This window comes from Aquarana catesbeiana, linkage group LG08 (genome assembly GCF_042186555.1).
Source record: "Aquarana catesbeiana isolate 2022-GZ linkage group LG08, ASM4218655v1, whole genome shotgun sequence".
NCBI lineage: Eukaryota > Metazoa > Chordata > Amphibia > Anura > Ranidae > Aquarana > Aquarana catesbeiana.
In genome coordinates, this window is record NC_133331.1 from 284,355,559 (window position 1) to 284,380,102 (window position 24,544).

The window sequence follows — 24,544 nt, forward strand, 5'->3', positions numbered from 1 at the left end:
AGAGGCTCTGGATGGACAGTCGAAAAAATTCTTGTATATTTAGGATGTATCTGGTCTTTAAAGCAGAGGCTGTGGATGGACAATTAAATAAATGGCTCTATATTTAGGATGTATCTGGTCTATAAACCAGAGGCTCTGGATGGAGAGTTGGATAAATGGTTCTATGTTTAGGATGTATCTGGTCTATAAACCAGAGGCTCTGGATTAAAACGCACATAAATGGTTCTATATTTAGGATGTATCTGGTCTATAAACCAGAGGCTCTGGATGGACAGTTATACAAATGGTTCTGTATTTAGGATGTATCTGGTCTATAAACCAGAGGCTGTGGATGGACAATTGGATAAATGGCTCTATAATTAAGATGTATCTGGTCTATAAACCAGAGGCTCTGGATGGACAGTCGAATAAATGGTTCTATATTTAGGATGTATCTGGTCTATAAACCAGAGGCTCTGGATGGACAGTTGTACAAATGGTTCTATATTTAGGATGTATCTGGTCAATAAACCAGAGGCTGTGGATGGACAATTGGATAAATGGATCTATAATTAAGATGTATCTGGTCTATAAACCAGAGGCTCTGGATGGACAGTTGTATAAATGGTTCTATATTTAGGATGTATCTGGTCTATAAACCAGAGGCTCTGGATGGAGAGTTGGATAAATGGTTCTATATTTAGGATGTATCTAGTCTATAAACCAGAGGCTCTGGATTAAAACGCAGATAAATGGTTCTATATTTAGGATGTATCTGGTCTATAAACCAGAGGCTCTGGATGGACAGTTATACAAATGGTTCTGTATTTAGGATGTATCTGGTCTATAAACCAGAGGCTCTGGATTAAAACGCAGATAAATGGTTCTATATTTAGGATGTATCTGGTCTATAAACCAGAGGTTCTGGATGGACCGTTCGATAAATGGTTCTATATTTAGAAAGTATCTGGTCTATAAACCAGAGGCTCTGGATGGACAGTCGGATAAATGGTTGTATATTTAGGATGTATCTGGTCTGTACACCAGAGGCTCTGGGTGGACAGTTGGATAAATGGTTCTATATTTAGGATGTATTTGGTCTATAAGCCAGAGGCTCTTAATGGACAGTTGTAGAAATGGTTCTATATTTAGGAAGTATCTGGTCTATAAACCAGAGGTTCTGGATGGACCGTTGCATAAATGGTTCTATATTTAGGAAGTATCTGGTCTATAAACCAGAGGCTCTGGATGGACAGTCGAAAAAATTGTTGTATATTTAGGATGTATCTGGTCTGTAAACCAGAAGCTGTGGATGGACAATTAAATAAATGGCTCTATATTTAGGATGTATCTGTTCTATAAACCAGAGGCTCTGGATAGACAGTTGTACACATGGTTCTATATTTAGGATGTATCTGGTCTATAAACCAGAGGCTGTGGATGGACAATTGGAAAAATGGCTCTATATTTAGGATGTATCTGGTCTATAAACCAGAGGCTCTGGCTGGACAGTTGGATAAATGGTTCTATATTTAGGATGTATCTGGTCTATAAACCAGAGGCTCTGGATGGACAGTTGAAGAAATGGTTCTATATTTAGGAAGTATCTAGTCTAAAAACCAGAGGTTCTTGATGGACCGTTGGATAAATGGTTCTATATTTAGGAAGTATCTGATCCATAAACCAGAGGCTCTGGATGGACAGTCGAATAAATGGTTGTATATTTAGGATGTATCTGGTCTATAAACCAGAGGCTTTGGATGGACAGTTGTACAAATGGTTTTATATTTAGGATGTATCTGGTCTATAAACCAGAGGCTGTGGATGGACAATTGGATAAATGGCTCTATAATTAAGATGTATCTGGTCTATAAACCAGAGGCTCTGGATGGACAGTTGTAAAAATGGTTCTATATTTTGGATGTATCTGGTCTATAAACCAGAGGCTCTGGATGGAGAGTTGGATAAATGGTTCTATATTTAGGATGTATCTGGTCTATAAACCAGAGGCTCTGGATTAAAACGCAGATAAATGGTTCTATATTTAGGATGTATCTGGTCTATAAACCAGAGGTTCTGGATGGAGTTGGATAAATGGTTCTATATTTAGGATGTACTGTATCTGGTCTATAAACCAGAGGCTCTGGATGGACAGTCAGATAAATGGTTCTATATTTAGGATGTATCTGGTCTATAAACCTGATGTTCTGGATGGACCGTTGGATAAATGGTTCTATATTTAGAAAGTATCTGGTCTATAAACCAGAGGCTCTGGATGGACAGTCGAATAAATGGTTCTACATTTAGGATGTATCTGGTCTATAAACCAGAGGCTCTGGATTAAAATTCAAATAAAAGGTTCTATATTAAGGATGTATCTGGTCTATAAACCAAAGGCTGTGGATGGACAGTTGGATAAATAGCTCTATATTTAGGATGTATTGGGGCATTATAAAACTTTGTGGATCAGTGTGTATATCAGCATCTGTTGAAGATGTCAGTCACAGTGACTATGGAGGAAAAGGACGGACATGAGGGGGGGGGGGGGGGGGTTACTGGGTGTAAATAAAAAAAAATCTTATTACCTCCTCTGCTGCCAGTTTCAGCAATGTCTCCTCTCTAGTTCCTCCCAACTCACCTCTTACCTGGAAGTTCCTGTTTGTATCATACATCACTTCCTGTCTGTGCATTCCACACAATATAAGTGAGCTCCCCACCTTGTGGAGTTTCCAGCTACTGCAGTCTGTATTATGTTTGAACATTTTACCAGCTGCCTTGTGGTGATTTTTTATTGTGTTACATCCATTATCATTGATAATATCTCCAGATAAAAAAAATAGAAAAAAAAAGAATAAAAAAAAAAAAATTTTATAGTGATTTATTATTCAAAAATGTAGTCCAGTATTGTACCGTGTGAGTCATCAGTTCATTGCAGAAGGTTTGGAATTTTTTACTGCTATTAATATCATTATCAATATAAAATGGATTTCTTTACTATCACATATAGAACATACCTCTTTGATATCAAAGAATCAAAAAACTTCATAAAGCAATAAAACAATTCAAAACCTCCCTCTCGGGAGTCTTGGGTTGATGAATACGCCTGGATAGCCACGTGCACCTTGGGTAAGAAAATGTATTGTTACATTCTGTTATTGTATAAACGTAGTTTTTTGGACCGGGAAACGCGTAGAGATCATCAATGACACTCGTCTCCTCCCTCTTTGTATAAAATAATTTAAAGTACTGTACATGGTCCATTCTTGGACAGAGCAGTTGACTTACAATTGCTATTAGCTTGTAGAGGGCTGGATATTTGTTTTGGGTACACCTATACCAAACGATTCAGAATATTTTCTTTTTTTTAATGTGTTTTATGTACAGTCTATTTATATTATGTAAAAATTTAATTATGTATGTTGATATGTGGTTGTCATTATTTGATGCCTGGTGCCTTAAAAGCACAAATGCTTTAGTATTTTGTGATTGTAACTAATAATCTTTTACCACCCATATTTTGAATTCACATATAGAATATACATCTTTGATATTAAAGAATGAAAAAACTTCATAAAATAATTTTTATTATTACTTCTACTCAAATCTTTACAATTTTGCTGAAACTAAATAATGTAAGTCAAACTCAAAATTGATGTACAAATTGATATCATTTGCAGATTCTATTCCTAGGAATGACTGTATTAGGAGAGGATATGAAGCTCTTATCAGATCCTGTCACTTCTGGAGTTTTACATTGCATTGCAGAAAAGTCCTCAGTGCACACATTGTATCCTCAACAGAAACCACATCATCATAGAGACATTATTTTATCACCCCCACCGCACTGTGTTCCTTCAAAAATGTCCACTTAACTAAACACTCTCTACACCCCTGTGTTGTATCTCTTTTCCCCAAGTCCGTACTACATTCTCCGGGAGCTCCCTCCATACATAAAATGTTCTTCAGCAGCTCCACCCTCAGCTATCCATCTTATGATCTCTTGCATTCTCCCTCTACACTACATTCTTCGACAGCTCTCCTCCCATCATCCACATTACATTCTCTGACAGATCTCCCACACTACATTCTACGACAGCTCCCCTCCCATCATCCACAGTACATTCTACGACAGCTCTCCTCCCATCATCCACACTACATTCTCCAACAACTCTCCCCCCACCATCCACACTACATTTTCCGACAGCTCTCCTCCACCATCCACACTACATTCTACGACAGCTCCCCTTCCATCATCCGCATTACATTCTCCGACAGCTCTCCTCCACCATCCACACTACATTCTCCGACAACTCTCCGCCACCGTCCAAACTACATTCTCCGACAGCTCTCCACCATCCACACTACATTCTCTGACAGCTCTCCTCCACCATCCACACTACATTCTCTAACAACTCTCCGCCACCGTCCAAACTACATTCTCCGACAGATCTCCTCCCACCATCCACACTACATTCTCCGACAGCTCTCCTCCACCATCCACACTACATTCTCTGACAGCTCTCTTCAATCATCCACACTACATTTTCTGACAGCTCTCCCCCCACCATCCACACTACATTCTCCGACAGCTCTCCTCCACCATCCACACTACATTCTCCGACAGCTCTTCTCCACCATCCACACTACATTCTCCGACAGCTCTCCTCCACCATCCACACTACATTCTCCGACAGCTCTCCCCCCACCATCCACACTACATTCTCCGACAGCTCTCCTCCACCATCCACACTACATTCTCCGACAGCTCTCCTCCACCATCCACACTACATTCTCCGACAGCTCTCCCCCCACCATCCACACTACATTCTCCGACAGCTCTCCTCCACCATCCACACTACATTCTCCGACAGCTCTCCTCCACCATCCACACTACATTCTCCGACAGCTCTCCTCCACCATCCACACTACATTCTCTGACAGATCTCCTCCACCACCCACACTACATTCTCTGACAGCTCTCCTCCACCATCCACACTACATTCTCTGGGAGCAAAAATATGAATAGGACACCCCAGTGTTGGCAGGAACTGTAGCAGGCAAATTTTCTGATAGGGGTCTCCAAGGAATATAAGACATCAACAAGTGACTGCACATGTAAATAAAATGTAACTTTTGTGAGGATGGATGCCCTCAATTTTTATCATAACTTTCTCTGGACTAAAGTGCATCACCTGATAAATTGCACCATACCATTTGTTAAAAATATCAGCAGGTGTGCTTATTCTGATGTCTAATTAGATTTCCTTTAAGTGTAAAACTTTTCCCGCACACTGTACAAGGGAAAGGGCGCTCGCCTGTGTGACTTCTCTGGTGTTCAATGAGTACTTGTTTCTGAGTGAAGCTTTTACCACACTCTGAACAGGGAAAAGGACGCTCGCCTGTATGAGTTCTTTGGTGTCTTCGAAGCTTTGCATTCTCAGTGAAACATTTCCCGCACTCTGAGCAAGAAAAAGGATGCTCACCTGTGTGACTTCTCTGGTGTCTAAGAAGTTTTTCTTCCTCAGTGAAACTTTTTCCACAGTCTGAACAAGAAAAAGGATATTCACCCTTGTGAATTCTCTGGTGTGTAAGAAGTACACTTTTCTCAATGAAACATTTTCCACACTCTGGGCAGGAATAAAGACATTCACCAGTGTGAATTCTCTGATGCATAACAAGATCTCTGTTCTTAAAGAAATATTTCCCACACTCTGAACATGTGAAAAGATGTTCGCCCGTGTGAATTCTTTGGTGTCTAAGAAGTTTTCCTTTATGAGCAAAACATTTCTCGCACTCCGAACACGAAAAGGGACGCTCGCCTGTGTGAATTTTCTTGTGTCCATAAAGGCTTTCTTTCCTGGAAAAACGTTTTCCACACTCTAAACATGAGAAAGGATACTCTCCTGTGTGTGTTCTTTGGTGTGCAAGAAGTGTGCTCTTATGAGAAAAACGTTTATCGCAATCTGAACAGGAAAAAGGCTGCTCGCCCGTGTGACTCCTCTGGTGTATAAGAAGGTGTGATTTCTGGGTGAAACATTTCCCGCACTCTAAACAAGGAAAAGGGCGCTCACCTGTGTGACTTCTCTGGTGTGTACGAAGTATTTTATTCTCAGTGAAACATTTCCCGCACTCTGAACATGAATAGGGGCGCTCACCTGTGTGAATTCTCTGGTGTACAACAAGGGTTGCTTTCTCACCAAAACATTTCCCGCACTCGGAACATGAGAAAGGACGTTCACCACTGTGGCTTTTTTGGTGTCTAATAAGATACCTGTTTTCAGCAAAGGATTTCCCACACACTGAACATGAAAAAGAACTTTGTCCTGATTGAACTCCATCGCATGGAGATGCCTTGGGATTTAATGGATCTGTTGATCTGTCTGCACTGTGATGGATATCTGAAGTCACAGTATGTGAATGATCAGAAGGCTCCTCAGGATTAGAGGGATTCAGTGATGTTGCCATATTGTAAGATGTGTGATGTGTAATTTGGGTAATGGGATTTAATCCTGGAGAACATATTGCAATGCCATTATCTTCTGCTTTGCAATCTGGAGATATAGGATGTCCATCGTTGTTATTCAGAAATGATTGTCCATCTGTTGGAAAGCAATTATTAAATATGGGTTACTAAGAAATGGAGATGGACCTTTCATATGGTGTACAGCATCTCCTCCTCATATGTTGGGAACATGACTTTACATTGAGGAATGGAGATGGACCTTTCATATGGTGTAGAGTATCTCCTCCTCATTTGTTATGAACATGACATTATATTGAGGAATGAAGATGGACCTTTCATATGGTGTACAGTATCTCCTCCTCATTTGTTGAAAACATGAAATTATATTGAGGAATGGAGATTAATCTTTCATATGGTGTACAGTATCTCCACCTCATTTGTTAGAAACATTGGGTTGTTTAAATCGTCGCTCGTCTAACCCGATCCTGGTTGTTACATGTGTATGTGGCAGCCTCATCCAGCGCTGCTCCGCAAGCGACACTCCGTGACATGTTAGGCCCACTCATTTGGGGCTTAATCATAGAGATCGTGCTGGCACCCCTATTTCTGAGCACCAGCAGGACAGTGCATCTCTGCTTGGAGCGGCACCACTAAGCTTAGACAAAACTCTGGGTAGTGTTATGGATACAAAGATTATTTTCTTTTAGAGAAGTATAGAAAATTGTATAATATATGGTGTACAATACTGTATTTCTATCTTAATCATTTTTTTGATCATTGAGTGCTGAGGTAGGTACATTGATGACATTTTTTTCTGCCAACAATCAAGGTTTCCTATTTATTTTTTTTCCTTAAAGGGAAGGAAAAAAAACTGTTATTAGAGATATAGTATAAAAATGTTAAATGTCTCTACATTTAGTGTTTATTACTTACGTGCGTCCATATTTAGAGAAGTTTCCTCCTCTTCACATTTCATAATCATCTCTCCCTCCTCCATAGGCTGATCTCCACTCACCGTCTCTTCTTCTTCCTCTTTAACCTCAACTTTAATGTATACTAATTTTTCACCCTAAACCCCAAAGATGACAGGATGCATTTACAAAAATCATATACTACATAGAAGAATGTCCTCTCATTGCTTACAATAACGTTTCAAGATTACATGCTCAGTCCCACCTACCTGATGATGGTGAGGGATGTTGTGATCCTCCTGATTGGAATCCCGGGAATACAGAGGACGGGGACATCTCTCTGGTGGGTTCCCATTACTGGATCCATCTGTAGGAAACACGCACACTGACTGAATACATTGTTTCTATGTGTTTATCAGATGATGGGGGATCTAGGTGGACCCTCCGTACTGCTCTCTCCTTTACAATAAAGTCTCCTCTTACCCGGTGATGTGAGGGGCGGCTGATTCTCCATCGTGACGTCCTTGTAGAGATCCTTGTGTCCTTCTAAATACTTCCACTCCTCCATGGAGAAATAGACAGTGACATCCTGACACCTTATAGGCACCTGACACACACAATGATACAGTCACCATCCAGACACATCCCTTGTCTGTTACTGGATAATGTCCCAGAATTCCCGGCACCGCTCACCTCTCCTGCCAGCAGCTCAACGATTTTATTGTTGACTTCTAGACTCTTCTAGGCATTGGTTACCTGTTGTCAGCCAGTGAGGTAAAGGCACTGTGAAGTCCTGTGGAGATAGCTGCTGGTGTCAGTGGCTCACCTGTTATGAGAGAGCATTGCGGCTATCACTACAAACTGCCAAGAATCTTTGTGATTTTCGCATTTTGGTCAGTGTTTTGAATTTTAAAAGTTTAGTTTTAGGTGGAGTAGGGAAGGGTTACAACCTCTAAAAGGGATTCTTGTTATTTGCTCAGTGTCCCGCTCGGGAGATTCATTATTTCCATTTGTCCTGGTGACCATTGTAACCAGGACATAAAGCAGGGTTTCTTAACCATGGTTCCTCCAGAGGTTGCTAGGGGTTCCTTGTTCAATTAGCTATTTCTGACTTTCAGATAAGTTCCCACTGACCCCATTGATCTTTTATAGCTATCTGTAAGGGTGTAATTCTTCCCAATGAGCACGTGTAAGGAGCATTCTTCCCACTGACCATCACATTAATGTACCATGAGTTGTAGATATAGTAGTCTGACCAGAGAGTTGTTTAAGGGCTTCCTTTATGTTGAAAAGTTTGAGAAAGGCTGACTTAAAATGTTGGAGAACACAACACACCACTCTTGAATACATATAGCTGTGGGACAGGGAATACCCTAGCCACAAATGATTGAGCCAGTAGGGCTGACAGTTACTTGGCAAGCTAGCTCACGTGGGTTCAGAGTAGGATCATCCTTACTTATTAGCCTCACCCACCATCACTTCGATGATCCAAAAGTCCGAGGTCTGCAAAGAGGGACTTGGTTCTGACCTACTTACTGACCTTAGTCCTCATCTCTTGTATTTGAGAGATGACTAACCATCCAGACACAACAGCATTCCGATGGTCACAATACCCTGTCGGCAGATTAAGAGAGACTTCTAAGACTTTCCTTGCGGCGCTCTATGGTGGTCATTTCACATTACCTGATAAGACTTCTCCACATCTCCCGGGCTGGAGCCATGATGATCTGAGGTCTGCAAAGAAGGGACATGGTCCTGACCTACTTACTGACCCCAGTCCCCATCTCGTGTAATTGAGCAATGAGACTCGCCATCCACACCCACCATCACTCTGATGGTTATAATGCCCAGTCGGCAAATTCTGAGAGGTTTCTGTTCCAGACTTTCCTTGCAGTGCTCTTTTCACGGTAAGACTTCCCAACATCTGCCGGGCTGGAGTCATGATGATCTGAGGTCTGCAAAGAGGGACCTGGTGCTGGCCAGCTTACTGACCCCAGTCTTCATCTTGTGTATTTGAGCAATGAGACTCACCATCCACACCCACTATCGTTCCGATGGTCACAGTGCCCGGTCATCAGATTCAGAGAGATCTCCGTTCCAGACTTTTCTTGCAGCACTCTACAGGGATCATATAACATTTCATATCTGCCGATATGGGAAGTCTGGGATAGAAGACTTCCCTACATTTGCCTTCCGGAAGCCTTGATCATCCGAAGGTCTGCATGGACCTGGAGGTTTACAATGGCGGCCAAGTTAAAAGATGTTTATACTGCTGGAGGTTGTGGCAGAAATGGAACGGAAATACTTTTACATCTACTAGGGTTGCCACCTCATCCCTTTAAACCCGAACATATGAATTACACGGGTTCTGAGGCTGATTTAATGCAGATAAGGCACCAAGTGAGTTTAATTACCACCTTAATCAGCCACAGAACCTGTGTAATCAATATGTGTCCGGGATTAAAGGGATGAGGTGGCAACTCTAACATCTACCTATGTTTTTATTCCATTCTTAGGACTTCCTTAACTAACTATATGACGTATTGGATAAATGTGTTCATCAGCCGAAGATAAAGGACTTGACAGTGACTATGGAGGAAGGGGAAGGACATAACGGGTGGGGGGGTTACTGGGTATAAATATAAAATAACATTTTGTTACCTCCTCTGCTGCCACTTCCAGAAATGTTCTCTATTTCCTCTCAATATTCCTCTCACCCGGAACTTCCTGTCTGCACCTTAAATAACTTCCTGTCTTTTATTCTACATCACTTCCTGTCTGTGCTGTCCACTCACAATGAGTGAGAGCGCCACCTTGCCGTGATCTGAATTACTACAACCTACATTCTGTGTCAATACTTTGTCTGTTGTCTTGTGGTTTGTTCTTCTGTTATGTTACACATACTAAAATCAATTCAATCTATCTGAAGCCCCAAGTGTTCCCGTATATCCCCATATACCTGTGTGCGACAAGACACCGTCTTCCCGTATACCCGTGTGTGACATGACACCGTCATCCCGTATAACTCCATATACCTGTGTGTGAAGTGACACCATCTTCCCGTATAACCCCATATACCTGTGTGTGACATGACACCATCTTCCTGTATAATCCCATACACCTGTGTGTGACATGACACCGTCTTCCCGTATAACCCCATACACCTGTGTGTGACATGACACCGTCTTCCCGTATAACTCCATATACCTGTGTGCGACATGACACCGTCTTCCCGTATAACCCCCATATACCTGTGTGTGACATGACACCGTCTTCCCGTATAACCCCATATACCTGTGTGTGACATGACACCGTCTTCCCGCATAACCCCATATACCTGTGTGTGACATGACACCGTCTTCCCGTATAACCCCATACACCTGTGTGTGACATGACACCGTCTTCCCGTATAACTCCATATACCTGTGTGCGACATGACACCATCTTCCTGTATAATCCCATACACCTGTGTGTGACATGACACCGTCTTCCCGTATAACCCCATATACCTGTGTGTGACATGACACCGTCTTCCCGTATAACCCCATATACCTGTGTGTGACATGACACCGTCTTCCCATGTATCCCCCATATACCTGTGTGTGACATGACACCGTCTTCCCGTGTATCCCCCATATACCTGTGTGTGACATGACACCGTCTTCCCGTATATCCCCCATATACCTGTGTGTGACATGACACCGTCTTCCCGTATATCCCCCATATACCTGTGTGAGACATGACACCATCTTCCCATGTATCCCCCATATACCTGTGTGTGACATGACACCGTCTTTCCGTATATCCCCCATATACCTGTGTGTGACATGACACCGTCTTTCCGTATATCCCCCATATACCTGTGTGTGACATGACCCCATCTTCCCATATAACCCTATATACCTGTGTGACATTAAACCGTTATCCTGTATAACCAAAACATTTGCATTTCATTTATAAATCCAGGTCCCAGAGTCTGGAGGAAGACTGGAGAGGCACAGAATCCAAGTTGCATGAGGTCCGGTGTGAAGTTTCCACAGTCTTTGATGATTTGGAGAACAATGTCATCTGCTGGTTTTGGTCCACTGTGCTTTATCAAGTCCAAAGTCAGCACAGACCCTCTACCAGGAAATTCTAGAGCACTTCATGCTTCCCTCTGCTGACCAGCTTTATGGAGATGTTGATTTCCATTTTCCAGCAGGACTTGGCACCTGCCCACACTGCCAAAAGTACCAATACCTGGTTTAATGATCTTGGCGTCACTGTGCTTGATTGGCCAGCAAACTCGCCTGACCTAAACCCCATAGAGAATCGGTGGGGTATTGTCAGGAGAAAGATGAGCGACACCAGACCCAATAATGCAGAGGAGCTGAAGGCGATATCAAAGCAACCTGGACTTCCATAACACCTCAACAGTGCCACAGGCTGATCGCCTCCATGCCACACCGCATTGATGCCGTAATTCATGCAAAAAGGAGCCCCAAGTATTGAGTGCATACTATACTGCACATGGACATACTTTAAGTAAGCCAACATTTCTGTATTAAATATCCTTTTTTTTATTGGTCCTATGTAATATTCACATTTTCTGAGATACTGAATTTAGGGTTTTCACTAGCTGTAAGCCATAATCATTAAAAGAAAGAAATGCTTGAAATATATCACTTTTTGAACTGAATTACTGAAGTAAATTAATTTTATAAGATGCACCTGTACCTGTGTGTGACATGACACCAGCATCCCGTATAACCCCATATACGTACCTGTGTGGGAAGTGACACCGTCTTCTTCTATAGCTCCATTTGCAAGTGTATGATGTAACACCATCTTCCTATACAGCCCTATACAGTGGGGGAAATAATTATTTGATCCCCTGCAGATTGTGTAAGTTTGCCCACTTACAAAGAAATGAAGGTTCTATAATTTTTATCATAGGTGTATTATAAATGATAGAGACAGAATATCAACCACAAATCCAGAAAAAAACACAATACAAATGTTATAAACTGAGTTCAGTGAGTAAAATAGGTATTTGATCCCCAAGCAAAACATGACTTAGTACTTGGTGGAGAAACCCTTGTTGGCAAGCACAGAGGTCAGACGTTTCTTGTAGTTGGTGACCAGGTTTGCACACATCTCAGGAGAAATGTTGGTCCACTCTTCTTTACAGTTACTCTTGTCTAAATCCTTAGGGTTTCTTGGCTGTCTCTTGGCAACTCGAAACATTCAGCTCCCGCTATAAATTTTGTATACCATTAAGGTCTGGAGACTGGCTAGGCCACTCCATGACCTTAATGTGCTTCTCCTTGAGCCATTCCTTTGTTGCCTTGGCAGCATGTTTTGGGTCATGCTGGAAGACCCATCCACAACCCATCTTCAGTGTTCAGGCTGAGGGAAGAAGGTTCCCATCCAAGGTTTTACAATACATGGCCCCGTCCCTTGGCCTCAAAGTCCATCTGTACCTTTAGGAGAGAAACAGCCCCGAAGCATAATGTTTCCACCTCCGTGCTTGACTGAAGGGATGGTGTTCATAGGGTCATAGTCAGCATTTTTCCTCCTCCAAACACGGCGAGTCAAGTTAATGCCAAAGAGCTCAATTTTGGTCTCATCCGACTACAGCACTCCCTCCCAATCCTTCTCTGAATGAATTAAACCACTTCCATGGCGTCGTATTGTGTTAGCAATGGTTTGTTTGGTAACTGTGGTCCCAGCTGCCTTGAGATCATTCACAAGCTCCTCCTGTGTAATTCTGGGCTGATCCCTCACTTTTCTCATGATCATCCTTACCCCATGAGGTGAAATCTTGCATGGAGCTCCAGACCGAGGGCGATTGATGGTTATTTTGTGTTTCTTCCATTTGCGAATAATCGCTCCAACAGTTGTCTGCTTCACACCAAGCTTCTTGCTGATGGTCTTGTAGCCCATTCCAGCCTTGTGCAGGTCTACAATCTTGTCCCTGGCTTCCTTTGACAGCTCTTTGGTCTTGCCAATGATGATGATGTCTGCATGGAAGAAAGAGATTCTGTGGAAAGGTGTCTTTTATACACATAACGAGTTGTCGTTGGGAGCACCTTCTTATATTGACAGGACTAACATGAGCACATACTGTAGCCCAAGGGTGCTCTACCTGTGGCCCTCCAGCTTTGGGAGTCATGCTTGTAACTGTGAGCGGCTTGCAATGACTCATGGAACTTGAAGTTCCACAACAGCTGGAAGGCTACCGGTTGAGTACCCATGCTGTAGCATGTTGGTTGGTAGGGGATCAAATACTTATTTTACACACGGACATGCAACTCAATCTATAACATTTGTATCATGTTTTTTCTGGATTTTTGCTTGATATTCTGTCTCTATCATTTAAAATACACCTAAAAAATAAAAAAATATAGACCCTTCATTTCTTTGTAAGTGGGCAAACCTACAAAATCTGCAGGGGATCAAATCATTATTTTTGCCACTGTATACCCTTTAATGGCATGACACAGTCTTCCTGTATAACCCCCATATACTTACACCATATTACCAAAAGTATTGGGACGCCTGCCTTTACACGCGCATGAACTTTAATGGCATCCCAGTCTTAGTCCGTAGGGTTCAATATTACGTTGGCCCACTCTTTGCAGCTATAACAGCTTCAACTCTTCTGGGAAGGCCGTCCACAAGGTTTAGGAGTGTGTCTATGGGAATGTTTGACCATTCTTCCAGACTGAAGTTGGACAAGAAGGCCTGGCTCGCAGTCTCCGCTGTAATTCATCTCAAAGGTGTTCTATCGGGTTGAGGTCAGGACTCTGTGCAGACCAGTCAAATTCCTCCACCCCAAACTCGCTCATCCACGTCTTTATGGACCTTGTTTTGTGCACTGGTCCAAATCATTTGGTGGAGGGGGATTATGGTGGGGGGTTGTTTTTCAGGGGTTGGGCTTGGCCCCTTAGTTCCAGAGAAAGGAACTCTTACAGCGTCAGTATATCAAGACTTTTTGGGCAATGTCATGCTCCCAACTTTGTGGGAACAGTTTTGGGATGGCCCCTTCCTGTTCCAACATGACTGCGCACCAGTGCACAAAGCAAGGTCCATAAAGACATGGATGAGAGAGTTTGGGGTGGAGGAACTTGACTGGTCTGCACAGAGTCCTGACCTCAACCTGATAGAGCACCTTTGTAATGAATTTGAGTGGAGACTGTGAGCCAGGCCTTCTCATTTAAGATCAGTGCCTGACCTCACAAATGCACTTCTGGAAGAGAGGTCAAACATTTCCATTGACACACTGCTAAACCTTGTGGACAGCCTTCCCAGAAGAGTTGAAGCTGCAAAGGGTGGGCCAACTCAATATTGCCTATTAAAGTATATAAGTATAACCCTACGGACTAAGACTGGGATGCCATTAAAGATCATGTGTGTGTAAAGGCAGGCGTCCCAATACTTTTGACAATATAGTATATATAAGCAAACATAGTGTGGTGCTGTAGCCCCGTGCATGTTGTAAAATGTATCCTCTGACCCGTGCTAACAGCCTGCATATTTACAAGGACTAAATCTCACCATGTTGTCATAGACTTTTATTACAGGTCGTGTATACAAAGGATCATTGTAAATCAATAATACATTTACACATTGAACAGCACTGCTAATTATCGTTGTATGGTGACTATTACATACATAATTGATCTTCCTGTTTATAGGAAAAGAGATGGAAAGTTCCTCTTTCGCTGGGGATTCCGGCACTTGTTTCCCATAAGTTCTCACCACGTAGAGTAGAAATTGGAGTAATTGGCTGGGTTTAAAATCACTCAGAGACCAAAAACCATTGAGCGTGTCTGTTTATCTAGGTGTCCCCATCCAATTTTTAATACCTGCCTACAGTCCTGGATTCTGCGGGACTGTCTTGGATTCTGCGGGACTGTCCCGGATTCTGCGGGACTGTCCCGGATTCTGCTGGACTGTCCCGGATTCTGCGGGACTGTCCCGGATTCTGCGGGACTGTCCCAGATTCTGCGGGACTGTCCCGGATTCTTCTGGACTATCCCGGATTCTTCTGGACTGTCTCGGATTCTTCTGGACTGTCTCGGATTCTGCGGGACTGTCCCGGAATGTTAATAATGTGTCTTGGTACTGGCCAGGTGCTGGAATGGCTCTGGAGGGTGGAGTGATCTCCTGCCTGACAGAGCAAGATACGCAAAGCATGGAAAGCCAACTAATCCACTGGACACCACTGACACCAATGTCTCCTACCCTTACCTCACCAAGCCCCCCCCCCCCCCCCCAGAGAGTACCAGTGCCCCTCTTCCTCTGTAGAGCCTCAGTGCCCCACTCTCCTTCAACAGAACGTCAATTTCTCCACTCCCTTCACAGAGCAACGGTGCATCCCTTCACTCCACAAAATATCAGTGCCCCCCCCTCCCCTCCATCTGCCATGTGCAAGTAGTTTGGCCTTTACAGAGAAACATTTCCCGCACTCTGAGTAAGAGAAAGGCCCTTCGCCTTTGGGACTTCTATAAGGCTTCCTTTCTGAGTGAAACATTTCCCGCACTACGAACAAAAGAAAGGCCAATCGCCTTTGTAACTTCTCTGACGTGTAATAAGGCCTCCTTTCTGAGTGAAACATTTCCCGCACTCTGAGCAAGAGAAAGGCCATTTGCCTTTGCGTCTTCTCTGAAGTGTTATAAGGCTTCCTTTGAGTGAGACATTTCCCGCACTCTGAAGAGGAGAAAAGGCCATTCACCTTAGTGTCTTCTCCGATGTGTAAAAAGGCTTCCTTTCTGAGTGAAACATTTCCCGCACTCTGATCTTGAATAAAGATGCTCACTCTAGAATGTTTTCCTCTGTAGCCAACAAATGACTCAACCCAACAAACTTCACCTGTAACTGAAATATGACTTTTGCGGGAACATACCCCTTTAGCTCAGTTTTTGAACAGAATAGAACAGTTTGTTATATACACTAAACAGTTGAACGCCATGGTTCATGCATCACCAGCTATGTATGTGTACTCTGATGTCTAATTAGATTTCCTTTCAGTGAAAAAGATTTCCCGCACGCAGAACAAGAGAAAGGGCGCTCCCCCGTGTGGCTTCTCTGGTGTTCAGTAAGTAGTTCTCTGCGAGTGAAACTTTTTTTACACTCTGTACACGAATAAGGACGCTCGCCAGTGTGGGTTCTCTGGTGCCTACGAAGCTTCGCATTCTCCGTAAAACTTTTCCCGCACTCTGAACACGTAAAAAGACTTTCACTCATGTGACTCCTCAGGTGCCTTTGAAGGCTTTCTTTCCATGTGAAGCTTTTCCCGCACTCGGAACAAGAGAAAGGCCACTCGCCTTTGTGACTTCCTTGGTGTGCGATAAGGCTTCCTTTCTGATTGAAACATTTCCCACACTCTGAACATGAAAAAGGACGCTCGCCCGTGTGAAGTCTCAGGTGTGACAGAAGTATAGCTTTCTTGGTAAAACACTTCCCACACTCTGGACATGGATAAGGACGCTCACCGGTGTGACTTCTCTGATGTGTTAGAAGTCTACTTTTCTCTGTGAAACATTTCCCGCACTCTGAACATGAATGAGGGCGTTTAGCCGTGTGAATTCTCTGATGTGCTAGAAATTTTTTTCTCACAGTGAAACATTTCCCGCACTCGGAACATGAATAATTATGATCATTCTCGTGAGTTTTCTGGTGTCTATAAAGTTCTCTTTTTTTAGCGAAAGTTTTTCCGCACTCTGAACATGGAAAGGCCACGCTGGTGTGAGATCTGAGATGTACATGAAGTTCAGATTTCGTCTTAAAAGATTCCCCACACCCCAAACATGAGAATGGTTTTTCGGCTGTGTGAATGCCATCGTGGCTCGAGGAAGATTCCCTGAGATTAGATAGATCTGTTGATGTGTTTGCACTGGAAGAACGGAGACTGATGTCTGTATTCATAGTATGTGATGGAGGAGAAGATTTCTCAGAATAAGAGGGATCCATTGAAGTCTCCAAATAGTAGGGGCTGGGATGTATATTCTCAGTAAAATTTTCTTCTGACTTACAATTTACGGGTAATATAAAATGCCCTTCTGAGATATTCCCAACATAGCGTCCACCTGTGGAAAATACATTTTTAAGAAGTTTTAAAAGTCTTATTGATAAGAAGTCTTGTAAGTTGGTCTAGTGCCGAGAGCTTTGGTGTGGAATTAGGTACAACACCAAGATATGACACAAACCAGATAAGAATGGAGATGGACCTTTCATATGGTGTACAGCATCTCCTCCTCATATGTTGGGAACATGACTTTATATTGAGGAATGGAGATGGACCTTTCATATGGTGTACAGTATCTCCTCCTCATTTGTTGGGAACATGACATTATATTGAGGAATGGAGATGGACCTTTCATATGGTGTACAGTATCTCCTCCTCATTTGTTGGGAACATGACGTTATATTGAGGAATGGAGATGGACCTTTCATATGGTGTACAGTATCTCCACCTCATTTGTTGGGAACATGACATTATATTGAGGAATGGAGATAGACCTTTCATATGGTGTACAGTATCTCCTCCTCATTTGTTGGGAACATGACGTTATATTGAGGAATGGAGATGGACCTTTCATATGGTGTACAGTATCTCCTCCTTATTTGTTGGGAACATGACATTATATTGAGGAATGGAGATGGACCTTTCATATGGTGTACAGTATCTCCTCCTCATTTGTTGGGAACATGACGTTATATTGAGGAATGGAGATGGACCTTTCATATGGTGTACAGTATCTCCTCCTCATTTGTTGGGAACATGACGTTATATTGAGGAATGGAGATGGACCTTTCATATGGTGTACAGTATCTCCTCCTCATTTGTTGGGAACATGACGTTATATTGAGGAATGGAGATGGACCTTTCATATGGTGTACAGTATGTCCTCATTTTTTGGGAACATGACGTTATCTTGAGAAAGGGAGATGGACCTTTCATATGGTGTACAGTATGTCCTCCTCATTTGTTGGGAACATGATGGCCAGTGTCAGTATAGCACAAGATTTTCTGCCACACTATCACGGTCCCAGTATAAGTCATTGATCACCGCCATTACAGAATAGCGTCTATAGCTACGTAAATTCCAGTATACAACCCATAGTTTTGTAGGCGCTATACCTTTTTACACAAACCAATTAATATACACTTATTGCGATTTTTTTTTTTTACCAATAACATGTAGCAGAATACATTTTGGCCTAAATCCATGAAGAAAATAGATTTCTTGATTGGATATGGTTGGAACACCAAATTGTTATGGATAGAAAAGGTTGTAGTTTTTAGTAGGGAGTAAAGCATTTTATATTATACGTTGTACGATATTCGCACCCCATTTGTTTTTCGAACATTGACTGGTGAGGGAGGTTTATGGATGACAAGTTTACAGTTAGCAGTCAATTCTTTTGAAGGCATTTGGGCCAATTGTTACAAGGGTTTTCTGCCTTCATCTGAATAAACTACAGGTTTTGTTTTTTTTTTTGGATGAACTCAAAGATATATTTTTTTAACGCTTGATTTAAATACATATACCATACGCTCATAAATGTAAAATAAAAATGTGAACCATCCCTCCATTTGGTGTTTATTACTCACTTGTGTCTATACGTAGAGAAGATTCCTCTTCTTTTGATGTCATAATCGTCTCCCCCTCCTCCATAGACTTCTGAATCGTCTCCCCCTCCTCCATGGATTGTTGATCTCCACTAACCAACATCTCTTCTTCTTCCTCTTTAACCTCAACTTTGATGTATTTCAGTTCTTCATCCTGGACTCCAAAAAAAAGGAAGAAGAGATGACATAGAATTCTTTTAGGTCTCTACTTGATCATGGTGAGGACTACTTAGGAGAATAATTAATATATAAAAAAAAAAAAAATAAAACAACTTACCCCTATCTCTTCTTCTTCCTCTTCCTGTTCCTCTACAGCCTCAACTTTGATGTCTACCAGTTTTACACCCTAAACCCCAAAGATGATAGAATCAATTTGTAGAAAGTAACAAGAGATTACAACACATTTTAGGTCTATGTGCTTAGTTCCACCTACTTGGTCATGGTGAAGAATGGTGTGACCTTCCTGTGTGGAATTCCGGGAATACAGAAGACGGGGACATCTCTCTGGTGGGTTCCCTTTACTGGATCCATCTGTAGGAAACACACACTCTGACTGAATACATTGTGTCTATGTGTTTATCGGATGGGGGATCTAGGTAGACCCTCCGTACTGCTCTCTCCTTTACAATAAAGTCTCCTCTTACCCGGTGATGTGAGGGGCGGCTGATTCTCCATCATGACGTCCTTATAGAGATCCTTGTGTCCTTCTAAATACTCCCGCTGCTCCACAAAGTAAAATCCTGACCCTGGGAACCTGGCACACACATTAATTACTATCCAGACACATCCCTTGTCTGTTACTGGATAATGTCCCAGAATTCCCACCACCGCTCACCTCTCCTGTCAGCAGATCAATGATCTTGTTGGTGACTTCTAGAATCTTCTTGGCAGTGGTTACCTCTGAAGAATGGAGATGGACTGTGATGGGTGATGTCCTGGGAAGACGGCTGCTGGGTGATAATGGATCGCCAGATGTTTTTGTCTATTTATAATCCTGTGTAAGGAAAGAAACTAACAATTATCACTAGAAGCTGCAAAGAATCCATCTAACCTATGTGTTTTAATGGGTTCTTAGATCTAGTTTTGCATGGAGTTGGGAAGAGTTACGAAGAGTTTTTGCGATCAGGAAGACTCATCTCCATTTGTCCTGGTGACCATTGTTGCCAGGACTTAACCACTTGCCGCCAAATCACATACCTGTCTTTCATTTGGCTTCAAGGGGTTGTACTGAAGCGATGCATTATTCCGTTACCGTTTTTTTTTAGAGCCGGCGGTCGGCTTTCTTGTAGTAAAAACCGATGCAGCTAATCAACAACTCGGTTGTTATTACAAGCAGCGGGAGGGGATGAGGGGACACCCCCCGTTTTCTGCCGCTCGCCCAGGCTCTCCCGTCCCAAAAGGAGACCCGAGCCACCAGCTGGCATGGCCGCCGACTGACCGGAGACTCGAACAAAGCCAGAATCGGCTTTGATCGGGTCTCGGATGCAGTAACCCCGAAGCGACGTCATGACATCACTTCCGGATTACTTGGCAGCCAACGGCGCCAGTTTTCAAAAATCGAAAAGTATTCAAAAATGACGATCTTGGCATTTTGAATACTGTCAAGTGCAGAGGAGGGGGTTGGGGGGGGGGGATCTTATAGATCCCAGATCCCTCCATAAAGAGTACCTGTCACTGCCTATTACTGTCAGTCTGGGTTCACACATATGCGAATACAGACATTGCATGTGAGTCGCACAGCATTGCTGTTGCAGATCACATGCCAAGTCTGTGCAATGCGAATTTAGCCATACAGTTTGTATGGCTGAACTCGCATTTGATTTGCACGAAAAAAAAAAAAAAAAGTGCAGGACCCTTTTTTTTTCCCCCTGCACTGGAATTGGGTTGCATGGTTGTACACATCCATGCGATCCGATTCCTGTCTGAATTCACAGTTCGCACTATGATCTGTGAACCGATCTGGGGGTGTCATTAACTTTGTATTGACACCCGCGGCGGTTCGCATAAGGCAGTCTGAGCTGCCTGCAGGGGAGAAGCGATGGGGGGACCCGTGCTGGAATCGTGCTGGTTCCCGCATCGCAATAGTGTGAACCCGGGCTCGCAAGGGGATGTTTACATTACTTGTGACAGCAATAACAGTGATCCAAAAGAAAATAAAAAAAATTTAAAAGAAAAAGAAAAAAAAAAAAAAAAAAGAAAAGCGCCCCATCCCTCCGTCCCGCATGCAGAAGTGACCGCATACGCAAGTCGCGCCCACAAATGTAAACAATGTTCAAACCACACGTGTTGTATCACTGTGAACATTAGAGCGAGAGCAATAATTCTAGCACCTCCTCTGTAACTGTTAACTGATAAGCATTACATTTGTAAAGCGTCGCCTATGGAGATTTTTAAGTACCGTAGTTTGTCACCATTCCAAAGCATGACATGTTTGGTATTTATTTACTCGGCGTAACATCATCCTTCACATTCTACAAAAAAAATTAGGCTAACTTTAGTGAATTTTTTTTTTTTCTATTTATTAAAGTGTATTTTTTCCCCAAAAATTGTATTTGAAAGACCAAAAATATTGCAACGACCATCGTTTTATTCCCTAGGTTTTTTGCTATATAACGTTTTGGGGGTTCTAAGTAATTTTCTAGCAAAAAATACAGAGATTTTAACCACTTGCTGACCAGCCGCCGTCATTATATGGCGGCAGGTCAGCTCGGTCCCGCAAATTGCCGTAGGTGACCTTTAAGAGCGATAGCAAGTGCACGCACCCGCTACACGGCAGGGACCCACTGCATGTGGCCGGCAGCCGCGATATCCGCTGGCCACCAGCAATCACAGGAACAAGAGCCATTCTAACAGGGGAGGAGAGACAGATCTGCTGTTCCTAGTGATTAGGAAGAGAAACAAAACAAAAAAAAAAAAAAACAGCTATCAGAATCATAGAGGGAAAGATGGTTGTAGGGAAAAAGAAGGATATCTGGGTAAGCACAGAGAGTAAGGACTCACTCCAGCATGGCTATGTAGTAGGTGAAGCTTAATCACCTTCAGCCCATGTGATAAATTCCTCTGAATAACAAAACACGGACCATGAAGTCCAAGTGATAGAGAAATGCTCTTCCTTCCTGGGCCAACAGACGTTCCAGGTCTCTAATCCGGTCCACTTCAATAGCCCAGTCCCCCAGGGAAGGCGTGTCTGCCGATCTCCAATAGCGGGGAATCACCATCCTAGCTGCGGCAAGAAAGATTCGCAGGAGATCTTTTTTAATCAACTTGAGAGGCCCTGGGATCATGGACAGAAGGGCTACCTCTGGTGAGGGTTTAATTGTTGTGGAACGTTGATCTTTCCATTGGGAAACAGATAGAAACAAATAGAATTGGAAGAAAAGGGTTTTTTTTTAAAATTTTATATACCAGGTACAGAGCTGAGAGGGATGTTATGTGATCCTCAGACAATCCTCCATATGTCCCTAGTCAGCAGGTGGGTGATCTCCAAGGTGAGGGATCTAGGGTCTTCATCCACCCTCACTGAAATGGTCAAGTGATGAAAACATGACTCTGCTCTATGTAGATAGATGTATAGTTCAGGGCTTGAAAAATTTGCTTTGGAAGTCAACTAAAATAAGTTAGGCGCCAGTTTACCTTGAAACTCCCGAAACGCGTCGGCCCATGGGAGAAGTGCTTTTTTTCTCTTATACTATATATGGATATTATGTATCACTTTGTGTATGGTTGTTATCCTTGACCGTTACACTGTTTTATGAAATAATACATTTTTCTATGTTTTGAAAATACTGTGTCTTCAAAAGTTTGAGTTTTTTCTCCATAATGGTCTTTTTAGATAATTCAGTTTTTTTTTTAAAACAAACAAATCGTACAGGTAGAACATGTAACATGTTCCCGAAGGTGAACTTTTCCTTTAACCCTATCAGAAGCCTGAGCCGTTTTGGCATTTTTTTTGGACACATTTAAAAAAATAATTTTAGGCCTGAAGATTACATAAAACCCCCCAAACATGATATATTTTCTAACAGGAGACATCCTACAGAATAAAATAGCGGTAGTTCCAACTTTTTATGTCACACGATATTACTATAAAGATTCAGTAAAAAAAAAAAAAACATTAAAAGTTAATTTTATGGGGCACAAAAAACATAATAAAGTATCTTTTTTTTTTTTTGGTAAAATATAAAAGCTGAGGTTGTTGCACCGAGTAAAAAGATACCCAACATGTCCAACCTTATGTCAGTACCCTATATTTTCCATAGGAGATGCTTTAGAAAGCCCCCTAGGTCATCAGTTTAGTGTTATGGAGGAGGTCTGGTGCTAGAATTATCACTCTCATTCCAGCAATATGTAATGTGTATCGCAATCAACGTTTTCAGGCGTAGGTGCTCTGCTGCGTGTGTGTATATGTGGGGAGGCCTCAATTTTTTTTTGGGGGGGGGGGGATTATAAGTGCTTGGGTGTAACTTACATTTTTTATAATTAACCCCTTCGGCCCCGGACGGTCTTACCCCCTTCATGACCAGGACATTTTTTGCCATACGGCACCGTTACTTTAATTGACAATTGTGCAATTTTTGTCCTTTTTTCTCCACACAAATAGAGCTTTCTTTTGGTGGTATTTGACCACCTCTGCGTTTATTTATTTTTGCTCTATAAACAAAAAATCAACAATCTTGAAAAAAAAAAAATGAAAATAATTTTTACTTTCTGCTATAATACATGTCCAATAAAAAAATGTTAAGAATCTAATCTCTTCATCAATTTAGGCAATATGTATTCTGCTACATATTTTTGGTAAAAAAAATCTCAATAAGCGTATATTGATTGGTTTGCGCAAAAGTTATAGCGTCTACAAACTATGGGATATTCTTATGGCATTTTTCTTTATTCTTTCCCAGTACTGGCAGCGATCGGTGATTTTTAGCGGGACTGCGACATTGCGGCAGACAAATCGGACACCTGACGCTTTTTGGGAACCAGTGACATTATAACAGTGATCAGTGCTAAAAATATGCACTGCTACTGTAATACTGGCAGGGAAGGGGTTAACACCAGAGGGTGGTCAAAGGGTTAAGTGTGTCCCTAGGAGGTGCTTGCTAACTATGTGGGGGGGTGGACTGACTGGATAAAGACAGAGATCTGTGTTCTTGAATAGCAGGAGCACAAGATCTCCATCTTCTCCCCCTGTCAGAACGGCGATCTGCCTTGTTTACATAAGCAGTTTGCCGCTCTGCCTCGCTAGGGAAACAATGGCGGGCGGTCCGGTGGACATCGGGTCTGCCGGACCGGCCCGATTGGCTCCCTCTCTGTCCAATCAGTGTGCACGCGCCCCCCACAGTGTCTATTGCATGAAATGAGGTACGTCGTTTTGCGCAATAGAGCCGACCTGCCGCAGTACATCTGTGGTAGGCAGCCGGCAAGTGGTTAAAAAAAAAATAATATTTTTTTTTTTTTAACTTTTTTTTGTCCCCTATGTCAGTGGTCATCAACCCTGTCCTCAGGGCCCATTAACAGGCCAGGTTTGCAAGATAACTGAAATACATCACAGGTGATATCATTTGCTGCTCAGTG

The 24,544-nt window shown here is 42.5% G+C and overlaps 2 protein-coding genes across 2 annotated transcripts in view; both read right to left on the bottom strand.

Moving 5' to 3' along the window:
* LOC141104577 (uncharacterized) overlaps positions 1-24,544 on the bottom strand; it is a 96,184-nt gene that overhangs the window by 49,726 nt on the left and 21,914 nt on the right. The gene's annotated exons all lie outside the window — the stretch shown is intronic.
* LOC141104655 (uncharacterized) overlaps positions 3,547-24,544 on the bottom strand; it is a 73,766-nt gene continuing 52,768 nt past the window's right edge. Inside the window, exons 8-10 of the mRNA XM_073594321.1 lie at positions 16,341-16,990; positions 15,692-15,694; positions 3,547-6,311 (exon numbers count right to left, since the gene is read on the bottom strand). Coding sequence (XP_073450422.1) covers positions 5,206-6,311; positions 15,692-15,694; positions 16,341-16,990 — 1,759 coding nt within the window. The 3' untranslated portion in view covers positions 3,547-5,205. The remainder of the gene's footprint in view (positions 6,312-15,691; positions 15,695-16,340; positions 16,991-24,544) is intronic.